This window comes from Narcine bancroftii, chromosome 1, assembly GCF_036971445.1.
Source record: "Narcine bancroftii isolate sNarBan1 chromosome 1, sNarBan1.hap1, whole genome shotgun sequence".
Classification (NCBI taxonomy): domain Eukaryota; kingdom Metazoa; phylum Chordata; class Chondrichthyes; order Torpediniformes; family Narcinidae; genus Narcine; species Narcine bancroftii.
In genome coordinates, this window is record NC_091469.1 from 301,120,005 (window position 1) to 301,145,506 (window position 25,502).

The 25,502-nt window shown below is 40.6% G+C and overlaps 1 protein-coding gene across 6 annotated transcripts in view; it reads right to left on the reverse strand.

Moving 5' to 3' along the window:
• hsd17b12a (hydroxysteroid (17-beta) dehydrogenase 12a) overlaps window positions 1–25,502 on the reverse strand; it is a 108,150-nt gene that overhangs the window by 55,571 nt on the left and 27,077 nt on the right. For 3 of the 6 annotated variants that reach the window (XM_069905729.1, XM_069905720.1, XM_069905735.1), the window contains exons 4-6: window positions 16,437–16,482; window positions 7,765–7,811; window positions 7,437–7,512 (exon numbers count right to left, since the gene is read on the reverse strand). In XM_069905729.1, the coding sequence (XP_069761830.1) occupies window positions 7,437–7,512; window positions 7,765–7,811; window positions 16,437–16,482 (169 nt within the window). Of the gene's footprint in view, window positions 1–7,436; window positions 7,513–7,764; window positions 7,812–12,129; window positions 12,152–16,436; window positions 16,483–25,502 lie in introns of those variants that run through there. The other 3 variants (XM_069905756.1, XM_069905745.1, XM_069905764.1) reach the window with 2 other exon arrangements.

Genomic DNA, 25,502 nt, shown 5'->3' on the forward strand with positions numbered 1-25,502 from the left:
TGAGTTTTATATTCGTTGAGCTCAGTCTTTTCCAAACTTTTTTTTCTGGAGAGGGTTAGTTCAACCGAACCGGCCACTACTCAGTCACGTGACTCCTCCGGCAATTTTCCTTCTCCACTCAGTCCTGATGCAAGGTCTCAATTCACAGCATTGACAATCCTTCTCCTGCACGCCCTTCTCTCTTGGATGCTGCCCAATGGTTCTTCCTGCAGTTTTTTTTTTAAATTTACCAATCGCTACTTGGCCAAAGTTGTGTTATGAAAAGGTGTTTTTTTTAAAAAGTTGAACAGCTATATATAATTCATTTATTAAAGCACTTACAGAGGTAGGAAATAGTAAAACTGCATTTTGCATATTCCAAAACTATGTATTATCATTAAATACCATTATTAAAATGTTGATCGAAAGAATGACCTGAATGCTAAAGATAATTCCTGATTTCCTTCAAAGTAATACCGGAAGGTCTTTCATTTGCATTAAAGAGAATAGACAGAGACTTGGCTGAATGATGGACTAACAACTTCTCAATGTTAGCAAAAAAAAAACTGATTGTAGACTTTAGGAAAGGAAGCCCAGAAGTGTACAATCCAGTGATCATTGGATATCAGAGGGGGAGAAGGTGAGCAAATTTAAATTTTTGGAGTCACCATCTTAGAGGGTCTTTCCTGGACCCAACATACTAATGTCGTCATGAAGAAAATATGTCGGTGCCTCTACCTACTCATCACTTTGCCAAGGGTTGCGATGTCATACCAAATCTCAGCAAGCTTCCACAGACGTCTTGTGGAAAGTGTGCTGACTGGCTGCATCACAACTTATTAGGGTGCACACATTGCAGAGCGGATAGGCCTGCAAAAAGTAGTGGACACAACTCAGTCCATCACAGGTATTCAACTGTACCATATGGAAATGATGACTTGTATTCCATTGGAAAAGATAACATACAATTTACATAATAATTATTCCTTTTTTGTTAAGGTTTGGAGCCAGTATTTGAAATATATTGGTTTGAATCTACAAGTTTTCTCTCCCCCCCCCCGCCATTCCAAACGGGTGTTGGGGTTGGTCCAAACCATGGCAATAGTTGATGATTGGTATGTGAGATTATCTCCTCTTCTATCTTCTATTTTCTTCTTTTGGGGAAGTTTAGGGGGGAGGGGGATTTTAAGGGATAAACATTGTGTATCTTTTTATATTCTGATTTTGACTATGACTTTTTTTGAGCAATAAATAAAATGTTCATTTCTATCCTCAAGTGAAGGTTATCAAAATGTTCCTGCCTGTGCTTATGAATCTATATCCATCCCAGGTAGCCAATACCTGTTTTGTTTTTAAATTCAAACCCTGCTTTTAATCCCATTATAGCTTCTCCACTCTCCATCTTTAACATCCCCCCCCCACCCCCCTGCACAATCTTTCTTCCAGATTAGTGGGTATACATGACAAGATGCTAAAAGTGGTAGAGGCACGAACTAATATAATGCTCAAGAGGCATTCAGGGGGAGAGGGGGAGGGAGAGGGGGAGGGAGAGGGAGAGGGGGAGGGAGAGGGGGAGGGAGAGGGGGAGGGAGAGGGGGAGGGAGAGGGGGAGGGAGAGGGGGAGGGAGAGGGGGAGGGAGAGGGGGAGCGAGGAGGAAGCAGGAAACGGGGTGAGGAAGAGAAGGAGGAGGAGAGTGAGGGAAGGTAGGGGGAAAGAGAGTGAGGAAGGGGAGGGTGAAAGAGAGTGAGAGGGAGGGGAAAGAAAGGTTGAGAGAGAGGGAGGGATGGAAGAAGGAAAGAAGGGGACGAGGGAGAGAGAGGGATTGGAAAGAAGGGGGTGGGGAGAAAGGTGAGGAAAGAGGGAGGGAAGGAAGGGGAGAAAAGGGGGTGAGAGGGAGGGGAGCAAGGGGGTGAGAGGAAGGGGAGCAAGGGGGTGAGAGGAAGGGGAGCAAGGGGGTGAGGGCAAGGTTGAGGGAAGAAGGGGAAAACTGGGTCGAGAGAGGGAGGGGGAGAGGAAGACAGGGAGGGAAAGAAAAAGGAAAAAAAAGAGGCATTCAGAGGGGTACAGGGTTAAGAAATATTTGGAAGGATACAGGATGAATGTAGACAACTGGGCTCGCTTAGGTACACAACTTCCTCAGTATTGCCCTGTTTTCATGCTGCAAAACTCTGGTTCAGAACACTCAGCTACATTTTCCCAAATTAACTTTCACAAGGCACCCTCATCTTCCCTCCTTGACCTTGTTTTTGTTCATGTCTAATACCACTAGCTCAGTCAAGATATTTTTTGATAAGATTTCTGTGCAGCAGTTTTGGATGCTTTGCCATATTAGACAAACAAGTTTTTGTCTGGTTCAAGCACCAATGATCCATTTGCAGACTAGCACTCCCTCCAGTGACAAAAATGGGCAATGCAATTCATTGGAAGACCCAATGTTCTGTAGACCTTATGTTCACCTCTCTCCGGAGAGAAGCACATCAGGATTCTTTCGCTTGTAGATTATGAAAACTGCACAAATTGAAGCAATGGTCTTGTACGGCTGGGATTAAAAATCATTAGACAAACATTTTTTTTTGCCTTCTATCCTCTTTCCAATAGTTTCTGAAAGCCTCTGAAAGAACAAGCCAAAGCAGAAAAGTTTTTTGCCCGCCTGAACACACATACACAGACAAACAATCTCTACCTTGAAAATGCTTCTCAAATTTATAACAAGATGAATAATTCATTCTGTACATCATAGCATTCTGATTGTATAGGTATTCTACACAAGTAGAAAATGACCATGTTAAAATAGACCACAATGCGGCACATTTTTTATCCAATAAACAAATTATCTCAACAGTCTCAATTATTCACAACATTATCAGTAATTACTCAAGTTTATATATTTTTTTTTAGAAAAAAATTACAGGAGGTGAAGTAGACAGAAGCAGTCAAACTCATTTTTATAAATAAAATTTTGAGGATTAAAAATGCTGAAATTTTGAAAATAGGGAAGTCTGGAAACAACAGGTCAGATGTATTTGTGGTGAATGAAAGTGAGTTAATAACTGGTGAAAAGTAAAAACACAAAAGTCTGCAGACACTTGTTGAAGTAAAAGCAATGCTGGGGAAACTCAGCAGGTCAAACAGAACTTCTTAACAAGGGGACGAGGCAAAGCTCTGTGAAGGGGAGGAGTAGAGAGCTGGAAGAAAGAAGACAGAAGGAAAGGGAAAGGAGGGGGATCTTTACTGGATCCCCTTCCATACCTTGAAGGGTTCAAGCACGAAACATTGGTTATGCATCTTTATCTTTACTCTATACAGTTTTACCTGCTGAGGTACTCCAGCATTGTGTTATTAATGACACAACTGAAATTGGGAGAGAAAATAAATTGTTAAGGACTTGGGGGAGGTACGGCCAGGACAGAAAGGTCAACATCATAGTACAATTTCCAAAGCCACCAGATTAATTGCTATTAGAGGCAAAACAGTGAATCAGAATTTATTGTCATGACGTCACGAAATTCAGGGTTTTGTGGCAGCACCAAAGTGCAAACATAAATATAACTATCTTATGACGTTACTGAACAAAATAAAGTAATAACAACCGTAATAATGCATGAAAAGTAAGGCAGTGTTTTTGGTTCATTTGATTATTCGGGAATCTGATGGCAGCGGGGAAGAAGCTGTCCTTGTGCCGCTGAGTGCTCGTTCTTCGTGATTGCATCAACATCCAGGACAGATCCTCGGAGATGTTGACACCCTGGAATTCAAAGTTCTCGATCGTCTCCAATACTGAACCCTCGGTAAGGACTGGGTCATGTTCCCCCGACTTCCTCCTGAAGTCCACAATCATCTCCTTGATTTTGCTAACGTTGTTATTGTTACCCCATTCAATGAGCTGATCTATCTCCCTCCTGGACACTTCCTCATTGCTGTTTGTGAATCTGCCAACAACTGTGGTGTCATCAGCAAACTTGTAGATGGCACTGGAATTGTCCCTGGCCACATAGTCGTAGGTGCATATCGAGTGGAGCTATAAGCTAAGCATGTACCTTTGGGCGTGCCTGTGTTGATAATCAGTGAGGAGACGACATTGTTTCCAATTTGTACTGAATATGGTCTAACCATGAGAAAGTCAAAGATCTAGTTACAGAGTGGAGTACAGAGTGTTGCAGAGAAAGAATCAACTACCAACACCAGGGTAACGCTTCGGAAGAGTTTTATTAGCAAGATATCTTGGAGAGCATGCCCAAAACCCAGTTTGAGCTTGCTCTGCTCACAGCCAGTTTTAACAGAGTTTATATACAATAAATGGCAGTGGGCTTCCTGTTGCAGTCAATCTGACAATAGTTTATCATTGTCAACATTTGGCAACAATTTAATCATCGTTACACAGAATTCCAAAGCTTATCATGTCTGCAGATAAATCACAACCTTGAGGTTCCCTGCCTCCACTTAAGCAATATGCAGCTGACTCTTATATGTTCTTGTAAGCAACTTATGGGTAAACTCTTAACCCTTTTTGTTCAGATTTTCCTCCACTCAGAGCCTTAGAGTTTGTAGCTAGCTTCTTGACCAGCACTGAAGGAATAATGATATCGAAGGCCGAGCTGTAGTCTATGAAGAGTAGCTGTATCTATGAATTGCTATTTTTGAGGAGATCCAGAGCTGAGTGGAGAGCCAGCAATTTTGCATCTGCCGTGGAGCAATTGTGATGATAGGCGAATTGCAGTGGGTCCAGATCTTTACTTGGGTACGTGTTAATTCTGGCCATGACAAACCCCTCTAAGCATTTCATCACAGTAGAAGTTAGTGCTACTGGGCAGTAGTCATTGAGGCAGCCCATGCTACTCTTCTTGGGTACTGGAATGATTGATGCCCTTTTGAAGCTTGTGGGAACCTCTGACTGCCACAATAAGAGATCGAAAATGTCAGTGAACACTCCAGCTAGATGGTTGGTGCAGATTTTCAGTACCCTGCCAGGTATGCCATCAGGGACTGATGCCTTGAGAGGGTTGAATGATGTTCTGACATTGCCCTCAGGGACAGATAACAGAGGGTCCTCAGCCTTTTCAGGGATTCTAGTAGGCATTGTTTGGTGGTTCTTCTCAAAACAGGTATAGAAGGTGTTGAGCTCATCAGATAGTGAAGCACTGCAGCTGTCTATAGTGTTCGCCTTCACTTTGTAGGCTGTAATGCCCTGCACTCCCTGCCATTGCTGGCGTGCATCTGTTCTAGCTTCCTCTGGAATTGCCACTTTGCTTCGGATATGGCCTTTCGGAAATCATACCGGACTTGTAAAAATTCAACACCCCCAGCCATAAACACCCTTGTCCTTACCCTCAGCAGGTTGTGGATTCTGATTCATCCAGGGCTTCTGGTTGGGGAACACCTGGTATTTGTGCATGGGCAGACACTCATCCACACAGGCCTTGGAGTTGGTGACACCTGTTGCATATTCATTCAAGTCTATGGATGAGTTCTTGAATATGTTTCAGTCCACCAATTCAAAGCAGTCCTGCAGACACTCTGCCGCCTCCCTTGACCCTACCTTCACCAGTGGTGCTATGGTTTTTCAGTTGCTGCTTGTTCTTCTTCTTTGGCTTGGCTTCGCGGACGAAGATTTATGGAGGGGGTAAAAAGTCCACGTCAGCTGCAGGCTCGTTTGTGGCTGACCAGTCCGATGCGGGACAGGCAGACACAGTTGCAGCGGTTGCAGGGGAAAATTGGTTGGTTGGGGTTGGGTATTGGGTTTTTCCTCCTTTGCCTTTTGTCAGTGAGGTGGGCTCTGCGGTCTTCTTCAAAGGAGGTTGCTGCCCGCCAAACTGTGAGGCGCCAAGATGCACGGTTTGAGGCGTTATCAGCCCACTGGCGGTGGTCAATGTGGCAGGCACCAAGAGATTTCTTTAGGCAGTCCTTGTACCTTTTCTTTGGTGCACCTCTGTCACGGTGGCCAGTGGAGAGCTCGCCATATAACACAATCTTGGGAAGGCTGCTTGTATGCCGGGAGTAAAAGTACAGACTTGCCGAAGGGCAGTCGTGGTATGGCTCAGTATGTGTTTTTCGTGGTGGTGGAGCAGTGGTTGAGTGTGTTGGCTCCACTGGTCTTGCATGTGACGTGTTGGTGGTAGTTTGTCAGAGACTTCTTCAGGTTGGCCTGATTAAAGTCTTCCACAATGATTGGGAAGTCATCTGGATGTGCTGCCCAATGGCGGTTTATCACAGTGCTCACTCCCTCCAGTGCCAGCCTGGGGCGGAATGTACACTGTGACCAGAATGATGGTGATCTCCCTCAGCAGGTTGAATGGGCAACACTTGATCACCAGGTGTTCCAGGTCAGAGGAGCAGGACTGCAACATGACCGTCACGTCTGTGCACTGTAATGAATTGATGATTCAGCATGGTAGGGAGCGGAAGCCTCAGTTCCCGGCATCTCAGCTTGACCTGCAGCCCACTCTGCATCCACGTGGTTGAGTTTTATTTAGCTGACTCATGGATCCACTGCTGGAGCCCTTTAGTACCTGCTGGAGCCCTTTAAAGGTCCCTCGGACCAACAGAGATTCCAAGTGATCTTAGGATCTCCATGCTGTTGGGAAAGTTTGTTTTTAGGTTTCTCGTTTTTTTGTTTGATTTTTAGAAGTTTTGAACAGCAATATTTGATTATTCCTGTCAGAGGTGCTCGCAAAGTCGCCGCTGTAAGGCATCAATTTGGATGACATTTTGGATGTCCCAGAGACATGTAAAATCTGAAATACAAGATTTTCACCTTGTTTGCAAGACTGCACACATTTGTATACTTGATGAGACCCTCAAGTATTTTGAAGTAAAAGTTCATTGAACTAGAGCAAAAAGCTGATGTGCTTTGACCTGCCGATGCAGCACACACTAAAATGTATAATTATTAAGATTCCTTTAGTGTCATGTCCACAAAATTTGTTTCTCTCTTTGCTCTGTTTAAGGAAGGTGCACTATCAAGATGAGAAAGGAAAGTAAAAGAGAACCCCTTCAGAGGCAAGATGCCACCACTATCGTCTCTGCTTTTGCACCTCAATAGCTGCACAGCTGGTGCTCAAAGCATACATGTCATCCTCCTTGACCCCTGGTTCGAAATCCCCATTGCTATTCAGAAGCCACCAGCAACCAAGGCCCTTTGGGAGCCCGATTCACCCCTCTCACGAATCCTGGTTGCCTCCAGCCCATGGCTCAGCAGCCAAATGAATCATCATTAATTGGATAAATACTCACCTGATATTTAATCCACAACATCTTTCCTGTCAGTGAAAGGGTGGATGTTAGGGGACAACGGAAGCAAGTCTAGTAACTCAAGACATCCAAAACCAAGTCAATCAAGTTAGTGAAACACAACAAAATCATTTGGATGTGATTAACAGAATTGCAATCACAAGGAAGATGGGTAATGATAGATTAAAACAAAGTGGAATGAAAATATGGAGAAAAAGTATTAACTTACTTATTTCTTTAGCCACTTTATCCAGTTTTTCTTCATTTCTGCTGATCAGGACAATACTCATACCACGTTTGGCAAGCTGGTTTATAGAGAAAGCATTCAAGGAGTCAAGAATAGTATATAGAACTACATTAATTAAACCTGCAACTTTTCATTTTGCTCTAATCATTTTTCAGCAAATTTAATTTTAAATATTTTTAAAATGGTTCATTATGTATATTTTCCATTCAAATGCCTTAGTCAACACCAATTCAAAACAGTAAAAGACGATTTGCACCACAGAAGTGCAAAGACAAAGAAAATTCAGCTAAATATTTATTTTCTAGCATACCTCTTTTGCATAAGCCTTTCCAATTCCATCAGTTGCTCCTGTAACAACTTAAAAAGAAATATCAGGTTATTTTTCTTTGCACATTTGACTGGTTTTGGGTTCATACAAAAAAAAATCCACAACATGGGTATTTTAACTATGGACAAAATTATTTTTTTCAATTTCAGTTTATAAAGAAAATTTGATTCTTCTCACCTTGAAACATATTCAAAAAAACCTGAGCCTGTAAATGCTTCAGTAAAAGCCTGCAATCTAATAACTACAATGCAATATTATAGAAAATGTAAAAAGGCACTAATTTTTTTTTAAACTACAAAATTCAAAGAAAAATTGCAGATGTTCGAAAAAGAACCATTACAGGCACGTTGGATGAACCACCTGAGATTTCAGATTTATTGTCGGCATACATAAATGAAATCACATGCAACCCTGAAATTCTTTTCCTGTTTGCCAGGTGGAATTCCCATTTATTGCTAGTGCAAAAAAAAACTGTACTCATTGCATATATAAAGAAATGTAAACAAAATGATTGTGCAATAGAGAGAGATCAAAAACAGAACAAAAGTAAGAGTCCTTAAATGAGTCTCTGATTTGAGTTTGTTATTGAAGAGTCTGATGGTGAAGGGGTAGCAGCTGTTCCTGAACGTGGTAGTGTGGGTCTTGTGGCACCAAGAGAGAGAGAGAGAGCTGCTATTCTTATTGGAGAGCGAGAGAGCTGCTATTCTTATTGGAGAGCGAGAGAGCTGCTATTCTTATTGGAGAGCGAGAGAGCTGCTATTCTTATTGGAGAGCGAGAGAGCTGCTATTCTTATTGGAGAGCGAGAGAGCTGCTATTCTTATTGGAGAGCGAGAGAGCTGCTATTCTTATTGGAGAGCGAGAGAGCTGCTATTCTTATTGGAGAGCGAGAGAGCTGCTATTCTTATTGGAGAGCGAGAGAGCTGCTATTCTTATTGGAGAGCGAGAGAGCTGCTATTCTTATTGGAGAGCGAGAGAGCTGCTATTCTTATTGGAGAGCGAGAGAGCTGCTATTCTTATTGGAGAGCGAGAGAGCTGCTATTCTTATTGGAGAGCGAGAGAGCTGCTATTCTTATTGGAGAGCGAGAGAGCTGCTATTCTTATTGGAGAGCGAGAGAGCTGCTATTCTTATTGGAGAGCGAGAGAGCTGCTATTCTTATTGGAGAGCGAGAGAGCTGCTATTCTTATTGGAGAGCGAGAGAGCTGCTATTCTTATTGGAGAGCGAGAGAGCTGCTATTCTTATTGGAGAGCGAGAGAGCTGCTATTCTTATTGGAGAGCGAGAGAGCTGCTATTCTTATTGGAGAGCGAGAGAGCTGCTATTCTTATTGGAGAGCGAGAGAGCTGCTATTCTTATTGGAGAGCGAGAGAGCTGCTATTCTTATTGGAGAGCGAGAGAGCTGCTATTCTTATTGGAGAGCGAGAGCGCGCGCGCGCGAGAGAGAGCGCGCGAGAGAGAGAGCGCGAGAGAGAGAGCGCGAGAGAGAGAGCGCGCGAGAGAGAGAGCGCGAGAGAGAGAGCGCGCGAGAGAGAGCGCGCGAGAGAGCGCGCGAGAGAGCGCGCGAGAGAGAGCGCGAGACCTGCTATTCTTATTGGAGAGAGAGAGAGATAGGGAGAAACCTGCTATTCTTATTGGAGAGAGAGAAAAAAACCTGCTATTGTTATTAGAGAGAGAGAAAGAAAAACATACTATTCTTATTGGAGGGAGATTACAGCAGGAAGAGGTGTTGGAAACTGCAAGTTTTGCAGACCTGCTACAAGACCCCATTTGAAGACAGGTTTTCAATTCTGAGTTCAGCCTATTCTAAACCCTTGTAGTTAATTGCAAGAGGATGTGACTGGTTAATGTGTTTCTCCTGAAATAGGGTAAAAAGAACTCTCTGTGGTAACCTGAAGGTCATCTTTTGGAAAGCCCATGAGGAGGCAAGTTTCCTTGACAAGACACTGAAGTGGCTGATTGAAGGAGGTGTGTGCGCGCGCATGTGTCCGTCCAACGAACCTCTCTCGCTGAAACCAACCATATTGATATTATTATGTATGAAGAAAATTAAGTTTAAGTAACCATTGTCTTGGTGAAGTTCTGTTGCTGCTGGTTTTCGAGTCCTCTGGGCTCGTTACAAATCTCCCTCCTGTATACTGACTCATTGCCCCTTTTCATACAACCTGCTATCGTGGTATCTTCAATGAATTTGTAGATGGTGTTATTGTTGTACTGAGTCACACAGTCATAGGTGTATGGGGAATACAGCAGGGGTTGAGATTGACAGAGATTGTAAAGGAGTGATGTTCTTACCAATCCTCACTGATTGTGGTCTGAAGGTGAGGAAATCCAGAATTGAATTACAGTGGGGCATTGAGTCTCAGATCTTGAGAGTTTGCTGATCAATTTTGAGTGGGTGATGGTGTTAAATGCTGAACTGTAGTCAATAAAGAACATCCTGATGTATGCATCTTTGCTGTCCAGGCGTTCCAGGGCTTTGTGTGGAGCCAGTGAGATTTCATCTACCGCAGATATGTTGCTACAATATGGAAAAGATTCATGTCGCCGCTCAGACCCCAGATTTTCAAAACTTCATCTCTGCGGATATGAGTGCCACTGGTCAATAGTCATTTAGGCAGGTTATCACACTCTTCTTGGGCATCAGTATGATTGACACCTGTTTAAAACAGGAGGGGTACCATGGCTTGCCAGAGTGAGATGTTGAAGTTGTTGGTGAATTCATCGGCAAGTTGTCAGCACAGCACAGGCACCTCCTGTGCTATTCCAAGCCCAATCGATAATAAAATTATTTTAATCCAAATAATGCACAAAACTCAGAAAAATTCAGCATTAATCAAAAGTTTAAAAATTTCAAATGCAGATTGGCCAAATTCAATATATTTCCAAATCGTACAGATTTAAATGCCAAGAACATGTGCCTGTATGTGTGACACTCTAGCATTATCCTCATTTGTCAAATGCAAAATATTTGGTAACAATGCAATCATCAGGGAGCAGCTAAAGAAAATAACAGATGCACAAGGAAGAATAGACTTGCTGTGCGAGGATGTCATCAGAAGAATTAACACCTCCATAGGCCAATTGGGGCTGTCAGTTACATCAATCTCAAGCTGTGAATAATGTCAGAAGAAATGGGAATTTGTGGTTCAACCCCAAAGGAGTCAGCAAGGTTTGGGGTCCAGGACGTGTTGTTAAAGAATTTTGCTGGGGATGAACAAAAGGCAAAGTTGCCAATTTTTTTTTTTTTAGAAAACTTCCAAACGGCTCCATCATAGCCATTGGTAATAAGAAAACTGCTTGCTTGAACACTATAAACACTCCTTCAGCCTCAATATCATTGGACTGGTTAAGAAGAATTGAATTTCAGTGGTTTGTAATCAAGGGTTGCTGGACATTTAGTGTTAGGACATACCATCAGATTATCAAGACTGTGGAATGGAGCAGCTTTGTTAGTGTCAGCCAGAGAAAATATGCAAATTATGAATTTACATGAATGAACTTAGCGTGTAAATCAAAAAGTTATTGTGTTTGCTTCAAGAATCCAGCTTCAAAATTAGAATGATTCTTTAAAAAAAACTTTCATTCTATTCAGGATAAATTGAAAACATTGCCAAATGGCCATAAATTTTATTAACTTGCAGGATTAGCATTAAACTTAAAAATGAAAATATTCTGTGCTAAGCAAAAAAAAAAAAATTCCCTCTGCAATTACCTTGGCAAATATATTTTCAACTTTGAACCAATTCACTTCGGTATAAATACACAAACCAAAAGCTTTGTGTACATCTGGGATATTTTTAGCTCGAAGTATTTTTGACATCACCCACCATATTGTGACCTTTACCTGAATGGCTGTGTGCAAGAACACTTAATTGACTAGTGGCTAATACCACTGCAATCGTGACAACTGCACCTCATACAATTGCAAAGAACTGACTTGCGGGCTGCAGCACCATCTCTTCTGGGGATTTATTACATGGAAAGTGAAAATGTGATTTCAATCCACTTCATTCTATTAATAGAAAACTGCGATTGATCCCCCTTAACAATGCACGAGCCTTTCGGTGCTGTATTTAGAAACCACCAAAGACCCTGGAATACATAACAAAACAACAAAGGCATGCAGGGGTACATAATTAATGAGTGAGATGCGCACCCTCACCACCCCCCCCCCAAAAATTTACACAAGTTTTGGAAAAATAAGAATGACTCACGGCTTTCTTTCTCATACAACAATCTCCCCCCCCCCCCGCCACCGCCCACCCAAGTTACCGACAATAAACAACTACATTAGCAGTTGCGCAAGGATTTGAAACAGACTACTGATGCTCAAGAACTGAAAAGCTCACGTCTCATCCGCCAAGTTAAAATGACATCTCAATGTTCTCCTTCACAGGTTTAAAAAAAAATAACTCTGCTCCCATCACATTCATAGGAATTGATGTCTTGCCCTTGACAAGGATGAATATTTTACAAGCTAAAAATAACACACAAACATCTAAAAATAGTTTCCACTGCAGACCTGTCAGATCCAAGCTATACTAGAATTGCTTCCACTGCAATTCAAAGATTTCTTTTAAATGGCAGTCTATATATAAAAGGCCAATACACAAAATTAAATACAAGTTATGAAAACTTGGCAAATACTAATTTCTCAATACTCCATAAAATGATAGATTAATAATATAGTACTGTTGATCTTAAGAATTCCTAGACTGCTCATATCTCAAATACAGGTATTCCCCACTTTTCGAAAGTTTGTGTTTTTCCACTTCACTTTTATGAGACCTACATTAGTCCTGTTTTCATTTTTTACGAAAAAAGACGAAAAGCAAAAAAGAGTGATCAGTGTTTGTTTGCAGTGAGCCATTATAGACGCAGCACGCACCCAGAGCAGCAAAAGCGGCTCCGCCAAGCTCCTTCCCCAGGAACTACACTCAGCATCAACCTGCCATAGCTTTGAACTGTGTGTGAGCATCTATGCTTTATCTCAATTTATTTTGTTAATCTGTTAGCAAGAAGTGGCCTAAGGTATCAGAAAAGCCTAAGAGAGCTTGTAATGGTGTCATGCTTAGTGTAAAATTGGGCTGGGAACACACACACACACAAAAAAAAATCCCATATATATTAATGGTAATTGCTTTTCACCATTTTGGCTTACGAAAGGTTTCATAGGAACACTCTACTTTTGGAGAGCGGGGAAACCTGTAAACCAAAAATCAATGTGCACATTTATTTCATGTTCAAAAATGTGTTTCTTTTAAGCCATTGTCCTTCGACACTCTGCATTTGAAATTGTTAATTGTGTTGTAACCTTTGGCCCAAAGAACATGGGGAGGATAAAGAAAATCGAATACACATTTCAAAACAACATGCTTGATACAATATAACAGGTCCTTTGCAATGTGAAATATTGTACAATTAAATATGATTAGAACAAGACAACTTCATTTAGCTGAGGTTGGACACCTCAGGGAACTCCCATGGCTTCTCATTTCAGTATGTCTTGTCAAATTATAGCATTGGGGATGGAAATTGAGAGAAAAGCTAGTAAGTTTTCAGACAATTGTGAATGAAAACAAACAGCATTTGAAACCTGTCATTGGTTTAATTAACATCCAATAACCGTGTTTCTTTTGAATCTATACAATTCCACTGCAAATATTTTTATCCAGGCAGTTTTGGTCTGTACACGTTTTATTTTGCATACTCAAAAATAACAGCAGGGTAAAATGGACATTCCAATTATTTTCCTGCAAGCAATATCTGAATATCTCAGAAAAATGGGTAATAGTAAAAACAGACATGAAAGAGAGCAAAGTCAAAGTCATCATGGGATGGAACCAAGATCAACAAAGGAGGAAGGAGAAAACTATTTTGGTCACAAGTTTTCAATCCTCCTTTGATTTGGTCATCTATTAGGAACTTCAAGAGGAATCTGGGAAGAAGAAATAAAACAGTATGTGGAAATTAAATAAGGAAAATAGCAGAAACAAAGGAAAACAGAAACTGGGCTCGAAAAAAGTCAACTTAATAAAATTAAAGGTGCTCTATCTAAATGTTCACAAATTAGTGGATTAGTGGCACATAGGTATAACAATTACACCTCTGGAAATATGACTATTAAGGTGAGCTGGCAGCTGAAAGTTCAAAGATACTTGACACTTTGAAAGATCAGCCAGTTGTGTAGCTCTTAACAAGGAAGGATGGTGGCTCGGCTAGCATAGCGTTTTGCGCAACACTATAACAGCGCCAGCGACCCATGCTGGAATTCGGCACTATGTAAGGAGTTTGTACGTTCTCCCTGTGTCTGCATGGATTTCCTCTGAGTGCTCCAGTTTCTTACCACCTTTCAAAATATATGGCGTTATAGGTTAATTGATGCTGGGGAGGGGGGGGGAAGAAAGGAGAGATGGCCTGTTACTGTACTGCAAGATATTGATTAAAACTGGAATATTATAAATTGATGAGAAACAGAAGCCAAGAACTTTGTGATTGTTCAAAGAGGTAAAGACTAGCAACAGCAAATGTGGTATTGGAAAAGTTGCAATGGGGCACAAGGATAAAGGAATTAAGAACATACATTACATAATTTCATGGAAGAGAGAACAAAAAACCTGCCATCATTATTATTGAACCAGTGGTCTAGCAAGATTGAGGAAAAGAAATATTATTCAAAGTCATTGAGTTTGAAAGTCCATAAATTACAAGGAGCCAGTGCTTAACATTAGAGAGCTTTGAAAGAACTGGTTATAGAGATGGTGAATGCTTTGGTGATCTTCTTCGATATCCTTTTGCTCTGGATTAGATCTTGTGGTCTGGAGGGTAGCAAATACGACCATAATATCGAGAAAAGGAAAGAATAGGAAATCAGTGACTGTGTTAATCAGTGGGGAAAATACTAGAGTCCATAATGAAGCATGCATCACCTTGATGAGAATTATTCCATTAAGCAAAGTCAACATGGATTTATGAAAGAAATATGGTGGTTGCCTAATCTGGAGTGTAAGGGATGTGACTAGATAAGTGGAAAGGGGAACCAGTGGCATTTTCTGAAAGCTTTCAACAAGATCCTATGCAGGGCATTGGTTAACATAGTTAGAGCACACAGAACAGGGGGATATATTGACATGGTTTGAGAAATGATTATTGAAAAGCAAACAGTAGATAAGAATTGCTTTTTCTCATCAAATTGACAGGCTGTGACTATTAGGGTGCCTCAGGGATCAATGATTGATCCTTTGCTATTCAATGGTTTGGCCAAGGAGACTAAATGTCCGATTTCCATGTTTGTTGAATACACAAAATTAGGTGAGACAACTACAGCAGCTTTTAACAGATAACCTAAATTAGAGAGAACTGAAAGGCATTTTTGTTTTAAATGGTGAGATTTGTTAACATTGACGTTCAGAGGAACTTGGGTGCAAGGCAATGTAACCCAACATGTAGGTGCAAAAGGATATCAAGCCAAAAAGTTAGTCTTTATTGAGAGAGGATCTGAATGAAGGAGATTAAAGTCTTACTGCATTTAGCTAGAACCTTGTGCTCTGGTAAAATGAAAAACAATAATTTCTCTGTGGCAACAACTACTAATGGCAGGATATAACTAAAGGGTTAAAAGAAGCAGAACTATTTGTTTTAAGCAGGACTTACTGAAACCATGCTAAACAGCAAGAAGTCAGTATGCAAGATAACCCCAAACATTAAGATATGCAGGTAAATGGGCAACCATGATATGCTTCAGCAAAGCTGGACAACAGAGTATTAAACTTGCCCCATCAGACAAGATTCCAGGAATTTGTCACAACCTTTCTTGGCTATACACTCACAACCACCACCTCTCTAAAAAAATAAATTTTTATCTATTCATGAACATTGGCATTTTCCTGCTCCAATGGCTGATGAGATTCTTGAAAGCAAAGGGAAGGGTTAATAAAGTTGTGGAGTCCTTTGTTATGCTCGGACCAAATGGGTCACAGACTTTGCTAAGTACCAGATGCCATTAGACCACAAGATATGAAAGCAGTAGGTGAATCGGCGAAAGCAGTAAGTGAATCGGCCCATCGAGTCTGCTCCGCCATTCCATCATGAGCTGATCCATTCTTCCACTCAGCCTCACTTCATTCCTTCTCCCCATAACCTTTGATACCCTGACTATTCAGAGAGGTATCAATCTTTGCCATGAGCCCAGATCAGAAATGTTGATTACCATTTACTTCATATGGATGCTGCACAAGTTTCTTCAGCAATGTTGCGTATTACAAGTGCTGGTTCGAATAGACAGCACAGTGAAATGCATGCAAAATGCGAGTTCAATTTTACCAGGGAAGTGTTAAGTGAGAGAGTTTAGGTTTGGGTCTTATTTCTTTCAACTTGGGTTAAATTACATTTGTGATTAGAGCTGCAGTTTCCTTTGTGTTTATTTTTTTTTAAACTGTTAACTAAAGTTTATCAAACTTTCTGTAAAACCTTTCAGTATCAATTCTGACATTCAAAAGAAAACCCCCAAAAAAACCCAAGTTCTGTTTTAATTCTCAATGATGGAATTTATTCAATTGAAGATGGGGGTTGTTCTGAAAGCACAACAGTAAGGAAATTATACAAGTTTTCAGAATTAAGATTTGAAGTGATAAATTGAGAAATATCAGCAACTTACAACAGAATGGAGAATTTCGATCCCAACATTGCCTGAAAAAGAAGGGCTGGAAGCAGATTAAAAAAACAACTTAATGAAGTTGGACAAATACAAGGAAGAAAAATATTTGCAGTTAGGGAGTGGTCTTAATTTGAGATCTTTTTCAAAGTCAGCACAGGTACATTAAAATAAATGTCACCTTTATTGCTCCATCAATGTGATGGTGTAAGATTAATTCTACAGAATGATCACCCCAGTCATTGTTAAAGTCTGGGTCAAGAATAACAGTCCCAGTATAACTCACCACACAGAAAAAAATTGCTTTAAAATCTCAGGACTATTTGAGATTCTACATGGCGTAGCATTGATTTTTTTTAATGATTTTTCAGGATATATCAAGCAAAGCCACATTCATATTACTCCTCAGAAGGAGAATAAAAAAATTCCCCTATTGGATTTGCATCCTTTCATTTGTTGTTTGCAAGAATCTTCAAATTATCTCTATTGTTTCAATGTATAATTAAACAATGGGGCAGTATTTTGACACCAGATGACCGAAATCACCCATTAAGAGACAAAAAAAATAGGGACAAAAAGTTTTTTGAAATGCTAATAAAGTCAAGTCCCCCCCCCCCCTCTGCCCCTCCCCCCCCACCCACCGCAGATGGCTGGAGATGCACCTCAGATGGACATTCAGATTGTTAAGATCGTGCTAGTGGTGGAACATAAAGTAAGTTGTCGCAATACCTTTGTCATAGTTATTAAATTTAGCCACATGTTCCACAATCTGTTCCAGCTGGCCAATGCAACACATTAAAGCTTTTATTCACTTGTTCACTGAAGGTTTTGAAGTTCCAGGTTATGAAGTGCTTACAAAGCATTTGCAACTTGACCAACTCCATTCCATTTTTCAAACTTTCATGTTGAAATTACACAATGTCAAGGTCCAAAAAGGGCTTGTGAGATTTCAAATAGCAATGAACTGCAATGATGAGGTCTTCTTAGTGGAAGAGGAGATATTAGTTTTCTTCACTTGGATAGATTTCATGGAGGGCTGCAGCAATGTAAACAGTTAGGGAAGTAGGAACAAACAAGGTGTTAGAGCAGTGGTTTTCAAACTGCCCCCCCCAAACCCACAAGTGCTCAGTCATTAGTAAAGGATTGCTTAAGGTGGCATGTGAGTGGAAAGAAAACATTTGAAAACCACGGTTTTAATCGTACTTCATTGACTCATTATGTGCACGGTTTCATAACTCCAAAGGAAATGGGCCAATGACAATTTTTCTCAAGCAAAATATTTCAGTAACAATTGGGTCTAGAGAAGTCATTCTCAACCTACTCATTCACATACCACCTTAAGGAATCCCTGATTAATGACAGAGCACTTATGGCATAGGGATTCCTTAAGGTAGAATGTGAGCTTAGGGGGAGAAGTTTAAAAACCACTGTGTTCGAGGAACTCAAATGGTCAGGCGCCATCCCCAGAAAGGTTGATATTTTGAGCTGAAAACCCTGCATCAGGGAAGTAGATTGCCACCATTCTACAGGCACCTGAAAGCAGAAGAATAGAAACTGTAACAAGAGATGGTGGCTAGAAAGATCACAGGAGGCCCACCAACTCAGAGCCATAGCTTATGGAGATTCTTTAGTGCTAGAAAACCCATTTGTGGGCAAAACACCAATTGCCCCACCCTAACAAGAACAAGTAAATCTTTTCTCACTGCCAACCCTCCTAAGAAATGGGAAAATTTGCAGGCAAACTGACCCTGGAAGCCTTTCACACTGCACCATTATTTGCAACACAGGATTTTAGGGGGGGGGGGGGGGAATCCCATCTCCAGCAGTGACAATGCAAAAGCAGGTTGTGCTTTCACACTGCCAGAAGGCAATTGGTGAGTTAACTCAGCAGGACTCTGTGTATCAGAGCCCAGTTGAAATCTTTTCGCCTTGCCTGGTTATGTCATTTCACACTGTGTGATTCGTGCGATTTCACCCACGATATTGGCACGTTAACTCAGATGTAAATGGCAGTGTGAAAGGGGCTCTTAATGATCACTGAATGGAACACTGAAGACTCTCTTGACTGCAGGACTGTCTTGGACAGTAGAATGGAGTCCATTCTACTGCACCTCACAAATTACCCAATTGCTTGCCACCATCTGTAGAAGGGGCTGCAGTCACCATGCTGATTTATTAGGACAAAGCAGAATTCATTCTTAGTGTGTAGAATGCCTCATACTCCAAGTAGGGTAGGTGACATTGAGGGGAGTGGGGGAAAATAAAATCAAGGCAATGGCTTTTATGCCTCATACTCCAAGTAGGGTAGGTGACAGTGAGGGGAGTGGGGGAAAATTAAATCAAGGCAATGGCTTTTCAGCCAATAATTTAGGTCAGAGAGTAAAAATCCAGAGAGTCCAAATACGAATTCTGGTGTCAGAAAAATAGGTCTTTGGTCTGGGGTGGGGATTTCTGGGAACAAAGACAGAGGTTGCAGAAAAGCTCAACCTGCTCGAGTTGGTAAGCCCCACCACCCATTACGCTAAAGCCAGTGTAATGGTTGTTAATGTGCTGACAACATTCCTGATTAAGCCATATTCTGACTCATCCTATCACAGATGCTTTGTTCCATCATACCCTCTGCATCTTTCCTCCTACTAAAATCCTATTTCCATCCCTTTCCCATTGGTCACAGGCCTGAAATAGATACTGCCTCGTGTGCTGAATTATTCGAGCATTTACTGTGGGTTTTTTTTTAAATGCTATAAAGTTCTCTAGAAACAAGATATTTGAAGATCAAAAATCTTTATTTGGATGTCAAACACAAAGTGATTGGTACTCAAGCAAGTCAAGTTGAGGGGAGGGAAGAAGCCAGGAGATTATTATTATAACAGCTATTCCCTATACTTAGAAATTGCTGAGCACCAAGTAGCCAAAGGAGATCAGAATTCAATTTCATCAACTCCACTGCTGCAGCCTCAGGTAGAGCCAGTCAGAATTAAAGATTTCATTTGCTTTTCAAAGTTAGTTTATGAAATTAATTTAGCGCCATCCACTGGTTTGAGGGTTACTGATAATACCAACTTTCACTTCTACTTTCTCGATAACCTTTTACCACTATTGTTAGAACTGGTACAATTTAGAATAGGAAGTTTTAGATAAGTAGATAGTTGAATAGCATTAAAAAAAACACATAGGGAAATAACAATGAATAAGTGTTCCAACAGTTGAGGTTTAAACTGAAGGAAGCAGAGAACCTTGAAGTTTACTTGATACCATCAAGTTTATAGTCATCTGATTGCACAAGTACAATCCAACAGAACAGTGTTCTCAGGTCCGCGGTGCAAAACCTGCAGACATACAAGTGGACATGATACACATACAGGACAAGTATTCATATAAATAAATAATTAAATAAATAGATAAATAAATAAATAAATAAATAGACTTCATTCTTTGAGTATGAAAGTCTGAGATGGAGAGTGTGAGCAGTTCCTTTGGTCGTTCAGCATTCTCACTACCCATGGGAAGAAGCTGTTCCTCAGCCTGGTGATGCTGGCGTTGTTTGACATCAGCCTTTGACCACAATATCATCTATATTACTGTTTGGCCATACAGTCATAGGTGCTCAAGAAGTGTAGTAGGAGCCCAAGTTGGCAGCCTTGTGGGAGCATGGAAATGAGGATTATTGTTAAGGAGGTGCTGCCACCAATCCTCACCAATTGTCACCTGCCAATCGAGAGACATGGATCCTATTGCAAAGGGAGGTCCTGAGACCAAGGTCATGGGAGTTTGGGGATAATTTGACTTAATACTATTGTGTCAAAGGCAAAGCTGTAATCAATGCACATAGGTGCCCTTATTGGCCAAACGGCCCAGGGTTTAGTGTAGGGCCAGAAAGGTGGCATCTGCTGCAGTGGTCGGTGAATTGGAGTGGGTCAAGGCTGGGTGGGAGACTGGAATTAATGTGAGCCATGAGCAGCTTCTCCAAGCACTCCATGATGGTGGATGTCAGAGCCACCAGCCATTTAGGACCATCACTATGTTTTCTTCAGCACTGGGATAATGGTGGCTGTCTTGTATCAAGCTATATCCCAGAAGTAAGGTCGAACATTTGACAAACCACAATTATGACGGATGACAAAGTGGCATGTTACAAGCAGTAGCAGAGAGACAAAGCATTGAAACCAATATAGATTAGCCATGATCATGTTAAATGGTGAGAGAGGTTTTAAGGAAATTATAGCCTACTCCTATATTATTTTCTTATATTAGTAACACAATTCCAGGGCTTAGCAAGTCAAAAGGAATAATGCAGAAGATGAGCAAAAGTAGAATATCCAAGAGGTGCAAGGTTTCAATGTGGTAAGCAATGATAGGGAAGATCAAGGCTACAAGGTGGTCTGAAAACAAAGAATCACAATTTTTAAAAATTATACTTTTTACATTAACAAAAAAATCCTTACCACAAACAGGTAGAAGCTGAAAAGCATGGAATCAGCAATGAAGACTGTTCAAAGATAGTCTGGAGATGAAGAAGAGCAACTTTGTGACTGTCTGGAGTCAGGAAATGCATTGATGAGTGCATTCCTACTAAGACTATCCAGGCAAGTCCAAATCAAAAGCCATGGATGAACCAAAAGATCTGCAAATGATGGAAGACCAGGCAGAAGTCATGGAAAAAAAAATCTATAATTGTTCTGAGTTGGGTTTTTTTGAGGGTGGGTGGGTGGGGAAGAAAGGGCAATCTTGAAGGATATAGTGGAGATGTGGATGAAATTCCTTTTCTGAAATTATAGACATTGGCGTGCCTCCTTCATGGTCGCCTTTATGTGCTTGCACCCTGCGCCTTGAAGGTGCTGGCCCCTTGCAACTCTGTCCATCAATGCAGAGAGGTGCGTGGTTCCTCGGCCTCTCCTTAAAATGAAGGATAGGTGTAAGAGGATGCAGACTTCTAGAGGTATGTCAGGGTTGGGGGGGGCCAGGTGGTGGGTGAAATGGGGGGAGGACCAGAATATTCAATTTTCAAAGAGTAGCTATGAAGTATTGAACTGCACGTTTCACAAACATTTCTACGACTGATTCCACCTGCAGTGAATTCGTCCATCGTTATTGAATGAAGATCTACCGGGACCAATGCCTGAAGAGGGCGCGTAAAATCAGTGAACCGGTCCGGACTCGAAAGGCCAACATGGCCTGTTTCCGCTCCGTAAGTGGTTATATGGTATGGTCGAAGGGATAAAAAAATTAAAGGCAATTTCTAAGTGGAAAATACAAATCTCCCTTTCTTGAATAGAGGTCATGCTCAGGATGTAGTGTGAAAAACAAAAATGACAGTGTAAAGGATTCCAGAGAAATATTGTATTTATGATTTTCATCTAGTTCAGGAACACCCCCTCCATCATAAGATCAGATAGGAGGATTAGTATCGACTACAGTTCAAGGTGACATGCTAGCATTGTCCACATTCCCCAACACCCCAAAAAAAATCAAAATCATAAAATAACGTCGTTTTACATGACAAAGTTATTTTGCGGGTGATTGGAACAAATAAATGGACTATTACTTATAAAACAATGAATAGCCCATTGAAACAAATACCACCAGACCATCGTACAATACTATAGTATTGTATTCATCAATACAAATATCACAGCTGTGATTTCATTTAACTGTGAACTCAAATGAATTGCAAATGCACACAATTTTACAAAATTTTACAAATATACAAAGGCAATGATAAAATCACTTGAACGCTCACTGTACTACCGACACAAAATGCCTACGAGATATAAACCAATATCAGTACAAACTATTCACAAACCCTGATACTTATCCATGTCTAAGCCCTCCTCCAGTCACACAACCAATACCTTGCTCAAACCCAGTCAGAACTTGCCACTCATAAAAATTAGAGATACAATTTACAGTACAGCTACATTCACACCAAATTCTTATTGTACAAAAGGCAGTGATTCATAAAAATCATGCTGGACAAGACAAAAATTTCGGACCAGAAATACTTCTTTCATTTGCTTTTCTCATTTGCCAGTTACCCAAAAACTTAATTTTACTCACATGCCCATCAATTCTTCCTTGAATCTTTTTGCCCATTTCCTACAAAAAGGACAACTTACAATAGCCAATTAATCTACCAGAAATTCTGGGATATGGAAGGAAACCAGAGTAATCAGTGGAAAGCCACATATCCAAACATGGGAGAAAAAAAATCTACTAAAAAAGTGGTTTGAATAAAAGTAAAGACCACAGATGCTGGAAACATTCAGGTCAGGCAGCACCTGTGGGAAGAGAAAAAAAACCAACAAAATCAGGAGCTTTATCACAAAAGTCTTTCCAGCGTTCAGTTATTGTCCAAAAACAGGTTAGATGGTCTTTTCCCTTCAAAAGCAAAATGCAAATTTGACCAAGGATGAACTGAAGTTTTACACAATGTTGCCAGCACAAAAACTGAACGATTTCTTGATAAAAAATTTGTTAAAGCTGTGATTTGCAAACTCTTTACAGATATCCACTTCAATCAAACAGTTCACTCAGAATACTCAATAATGTCCTCCACTCCACAGGCAGAGACTTAAAGGAGCAAAGATTGTGACTTTGTTTTAAAAGAAAATCTTCTTGCATAAAATCAACCAAGAGTCATTGCCCCAACTTGGATAACCAAAATAATTTCCAGTAAATCTGAAACAGAAAATTTGGAAAATAGTTTAACCAGCACTGACTCACATTTCTTAATAATCACCATTTGTTTCTGAAATTGCAAATTATAATTTGGGATAATATGAAGCCAAAAAAGAAAATTCAATATTTTAGCTGACAGGAGCAAATGTGACATGCACACACTAAAAATTACCCATCAGAAAAGTTGGAAATAAAAACATACAAAAGCCTAGAAAATTTTTTACATTACAACTATAATTACACTAAAATCCACAAAACTGCTCAGTTTTAAGAATGGGGATAATGACAAAAAGAATAATATAAGGGTGGACCTTGCATTTCCATATTTCTAATAGTCTCAAAAGTCCCTGGGGTCCATTGAACCAATAAGGTTTCATAAATGTTAAACTACAAAGTGTTGTTGATATTTACAAATCAATTCCATGAAATTCTGCTGTGTTCAATTCAGCTCAAGTACAGTATATCACGACTTACACAAGGAGTTCAAAAATGACCACAAATTTAAACAAAATGCTGAACATATTCAGCAGGTTCTTGGTGGAGAAAGAAAAGGAATTAGTATTTCGGACCCATGATCTTTCATTAATGGGAACAATCAGAAAACAGTCATGCATTTGTCATAAGGTGGTCTCTGATAGGGTGCAGACCCCAAGAAACAAATGGCATTGGTACTAGCTGAGAGAGGTGAAGGGTTGGGAATTACAGCTGATGTCCATGAAGACGTACTTGTACACTAAAATGGAAGCTGTAGAAGCATGCCATTGTTCATTTGGAAAAAGCATTCACATCTGTTGGACAATGAGAAAAGTGAAGGTACAGTTAAGTTTTTCAGTTTTGGTTTATGAATTTTATTCTCACAAGAGAAACTGGAGGGACTCAGCAGGTCAGGCAGCATCCATGGACAGCCAACATCTTGGGTCAAGAGCATTTATCAAGACTAAAGCGGGAAGGGAGGAGATGGCAAAGATAAAAAGCATCAGTGCTGGGTCAACCATTGTTTCTCGTCTATATTAACTGTTTGCTAATGTTACCAGAATTGTGGTATAGTGGACAGTAAAGAAGGTATCTCAGATTACAACAGGATCAAGGTGAACTGGGAAAGTGGGTCAAGGAACGGGAGATGGAATTTAAGTCGGACAAGTGCAAGATATGGTACTTTAGTATGCTACCCCAGAATTTACACAGTGAATGGAGGCACACTGTGGAGTGTTCTAGAACAAAGGCACAGAGGTAGCGATGAATAAAAGTAGCATTGTATGGAGACAGGGCATTTGGAATGCTTGGATTGAGTACTGGAGTAAGGACACCATGTTACAACTGTACAAGATGTGAGTAAGACTGAACTTAGGAGTACGGCGTGCAATTTCAGTCACCCAGCTATAGGAAAGATAGCATTAAGCTGGAAAAGGTGCAAAGGATTCAAAAGAACATGATAGGACTGGTGGCTGGATAGCCTGGGAATTTTATCCCTGGAGTGTAGCAGGTGAAGGACAATCTTAGTAGTTTATAAAATCATGAATAACATAGACAAGATAAATAGAAAGAGCCTCCCCTCCCCAGGGAGAGGAATCTAACCCTCAAGAGCAAATGCTGAGAGGGGAGAGATTTAAAAGGGACACGCACAAGTGATGGTTGCATGGAAGGAATTGCCAGAGGAAGTGGTAAAAGTATGGATAATTGTAACAATGAAAAGGACAGGTGTACGAAAAGTTTGAGGAATATGAGCCAAATAAATGCAAGCCAGTTTGGGCCAAAAGGCCCATCTTGGTGCAATAGAGGTCCATATGACTAAAATAGGCAGACATGCTGCCTGCAAAGACAAGTGGGCAAAAATAAAGATGCTGTGATGGATTATATCATTTTTTATATTGTATTTAGCTAAGTTTTTGGAGGAGATAGATTGTGAGGGTAGTGCAGGTCACAAACAAATACAAATACTTCACAAAATGCAAGAGCTTTTCTCAAACAAGACACTTCAGGCCCAGGGGCTTTGTAAAGACAATAAAAACTGCTTTGCTAAAGGTTTTCATAAGGAGGTACAAATAGAAGAATCCAGCTTGTGACTTCACAAGTAGGTGTTAATTGGACATGCTGTGGAGCAATGGATTATTGTTTTGAAAGCAACAGATGAACAGGCTCAGAAGTTTGGGTCCAGTGCCGCAATTTGTCTGGTTGCAGTTTGCTGTTTTTTAAAATCATGTGGTTTTGCAAGCAGAGAGAAGAGACGAAACAGGCTTTCTCTAAGAGAGAGAGAGAACTGTTTTTTGCAGCCATGGCAAGTTGGCAACTTGTTAAAACCCCATTTTGAAGACAGGTTGTAAGTTCTGAGTTCAGCCTGTTGAAAACCCTTGTGGTCCTTACAAGAGGAAATGGCTGGCTAGTGTGTTTCAC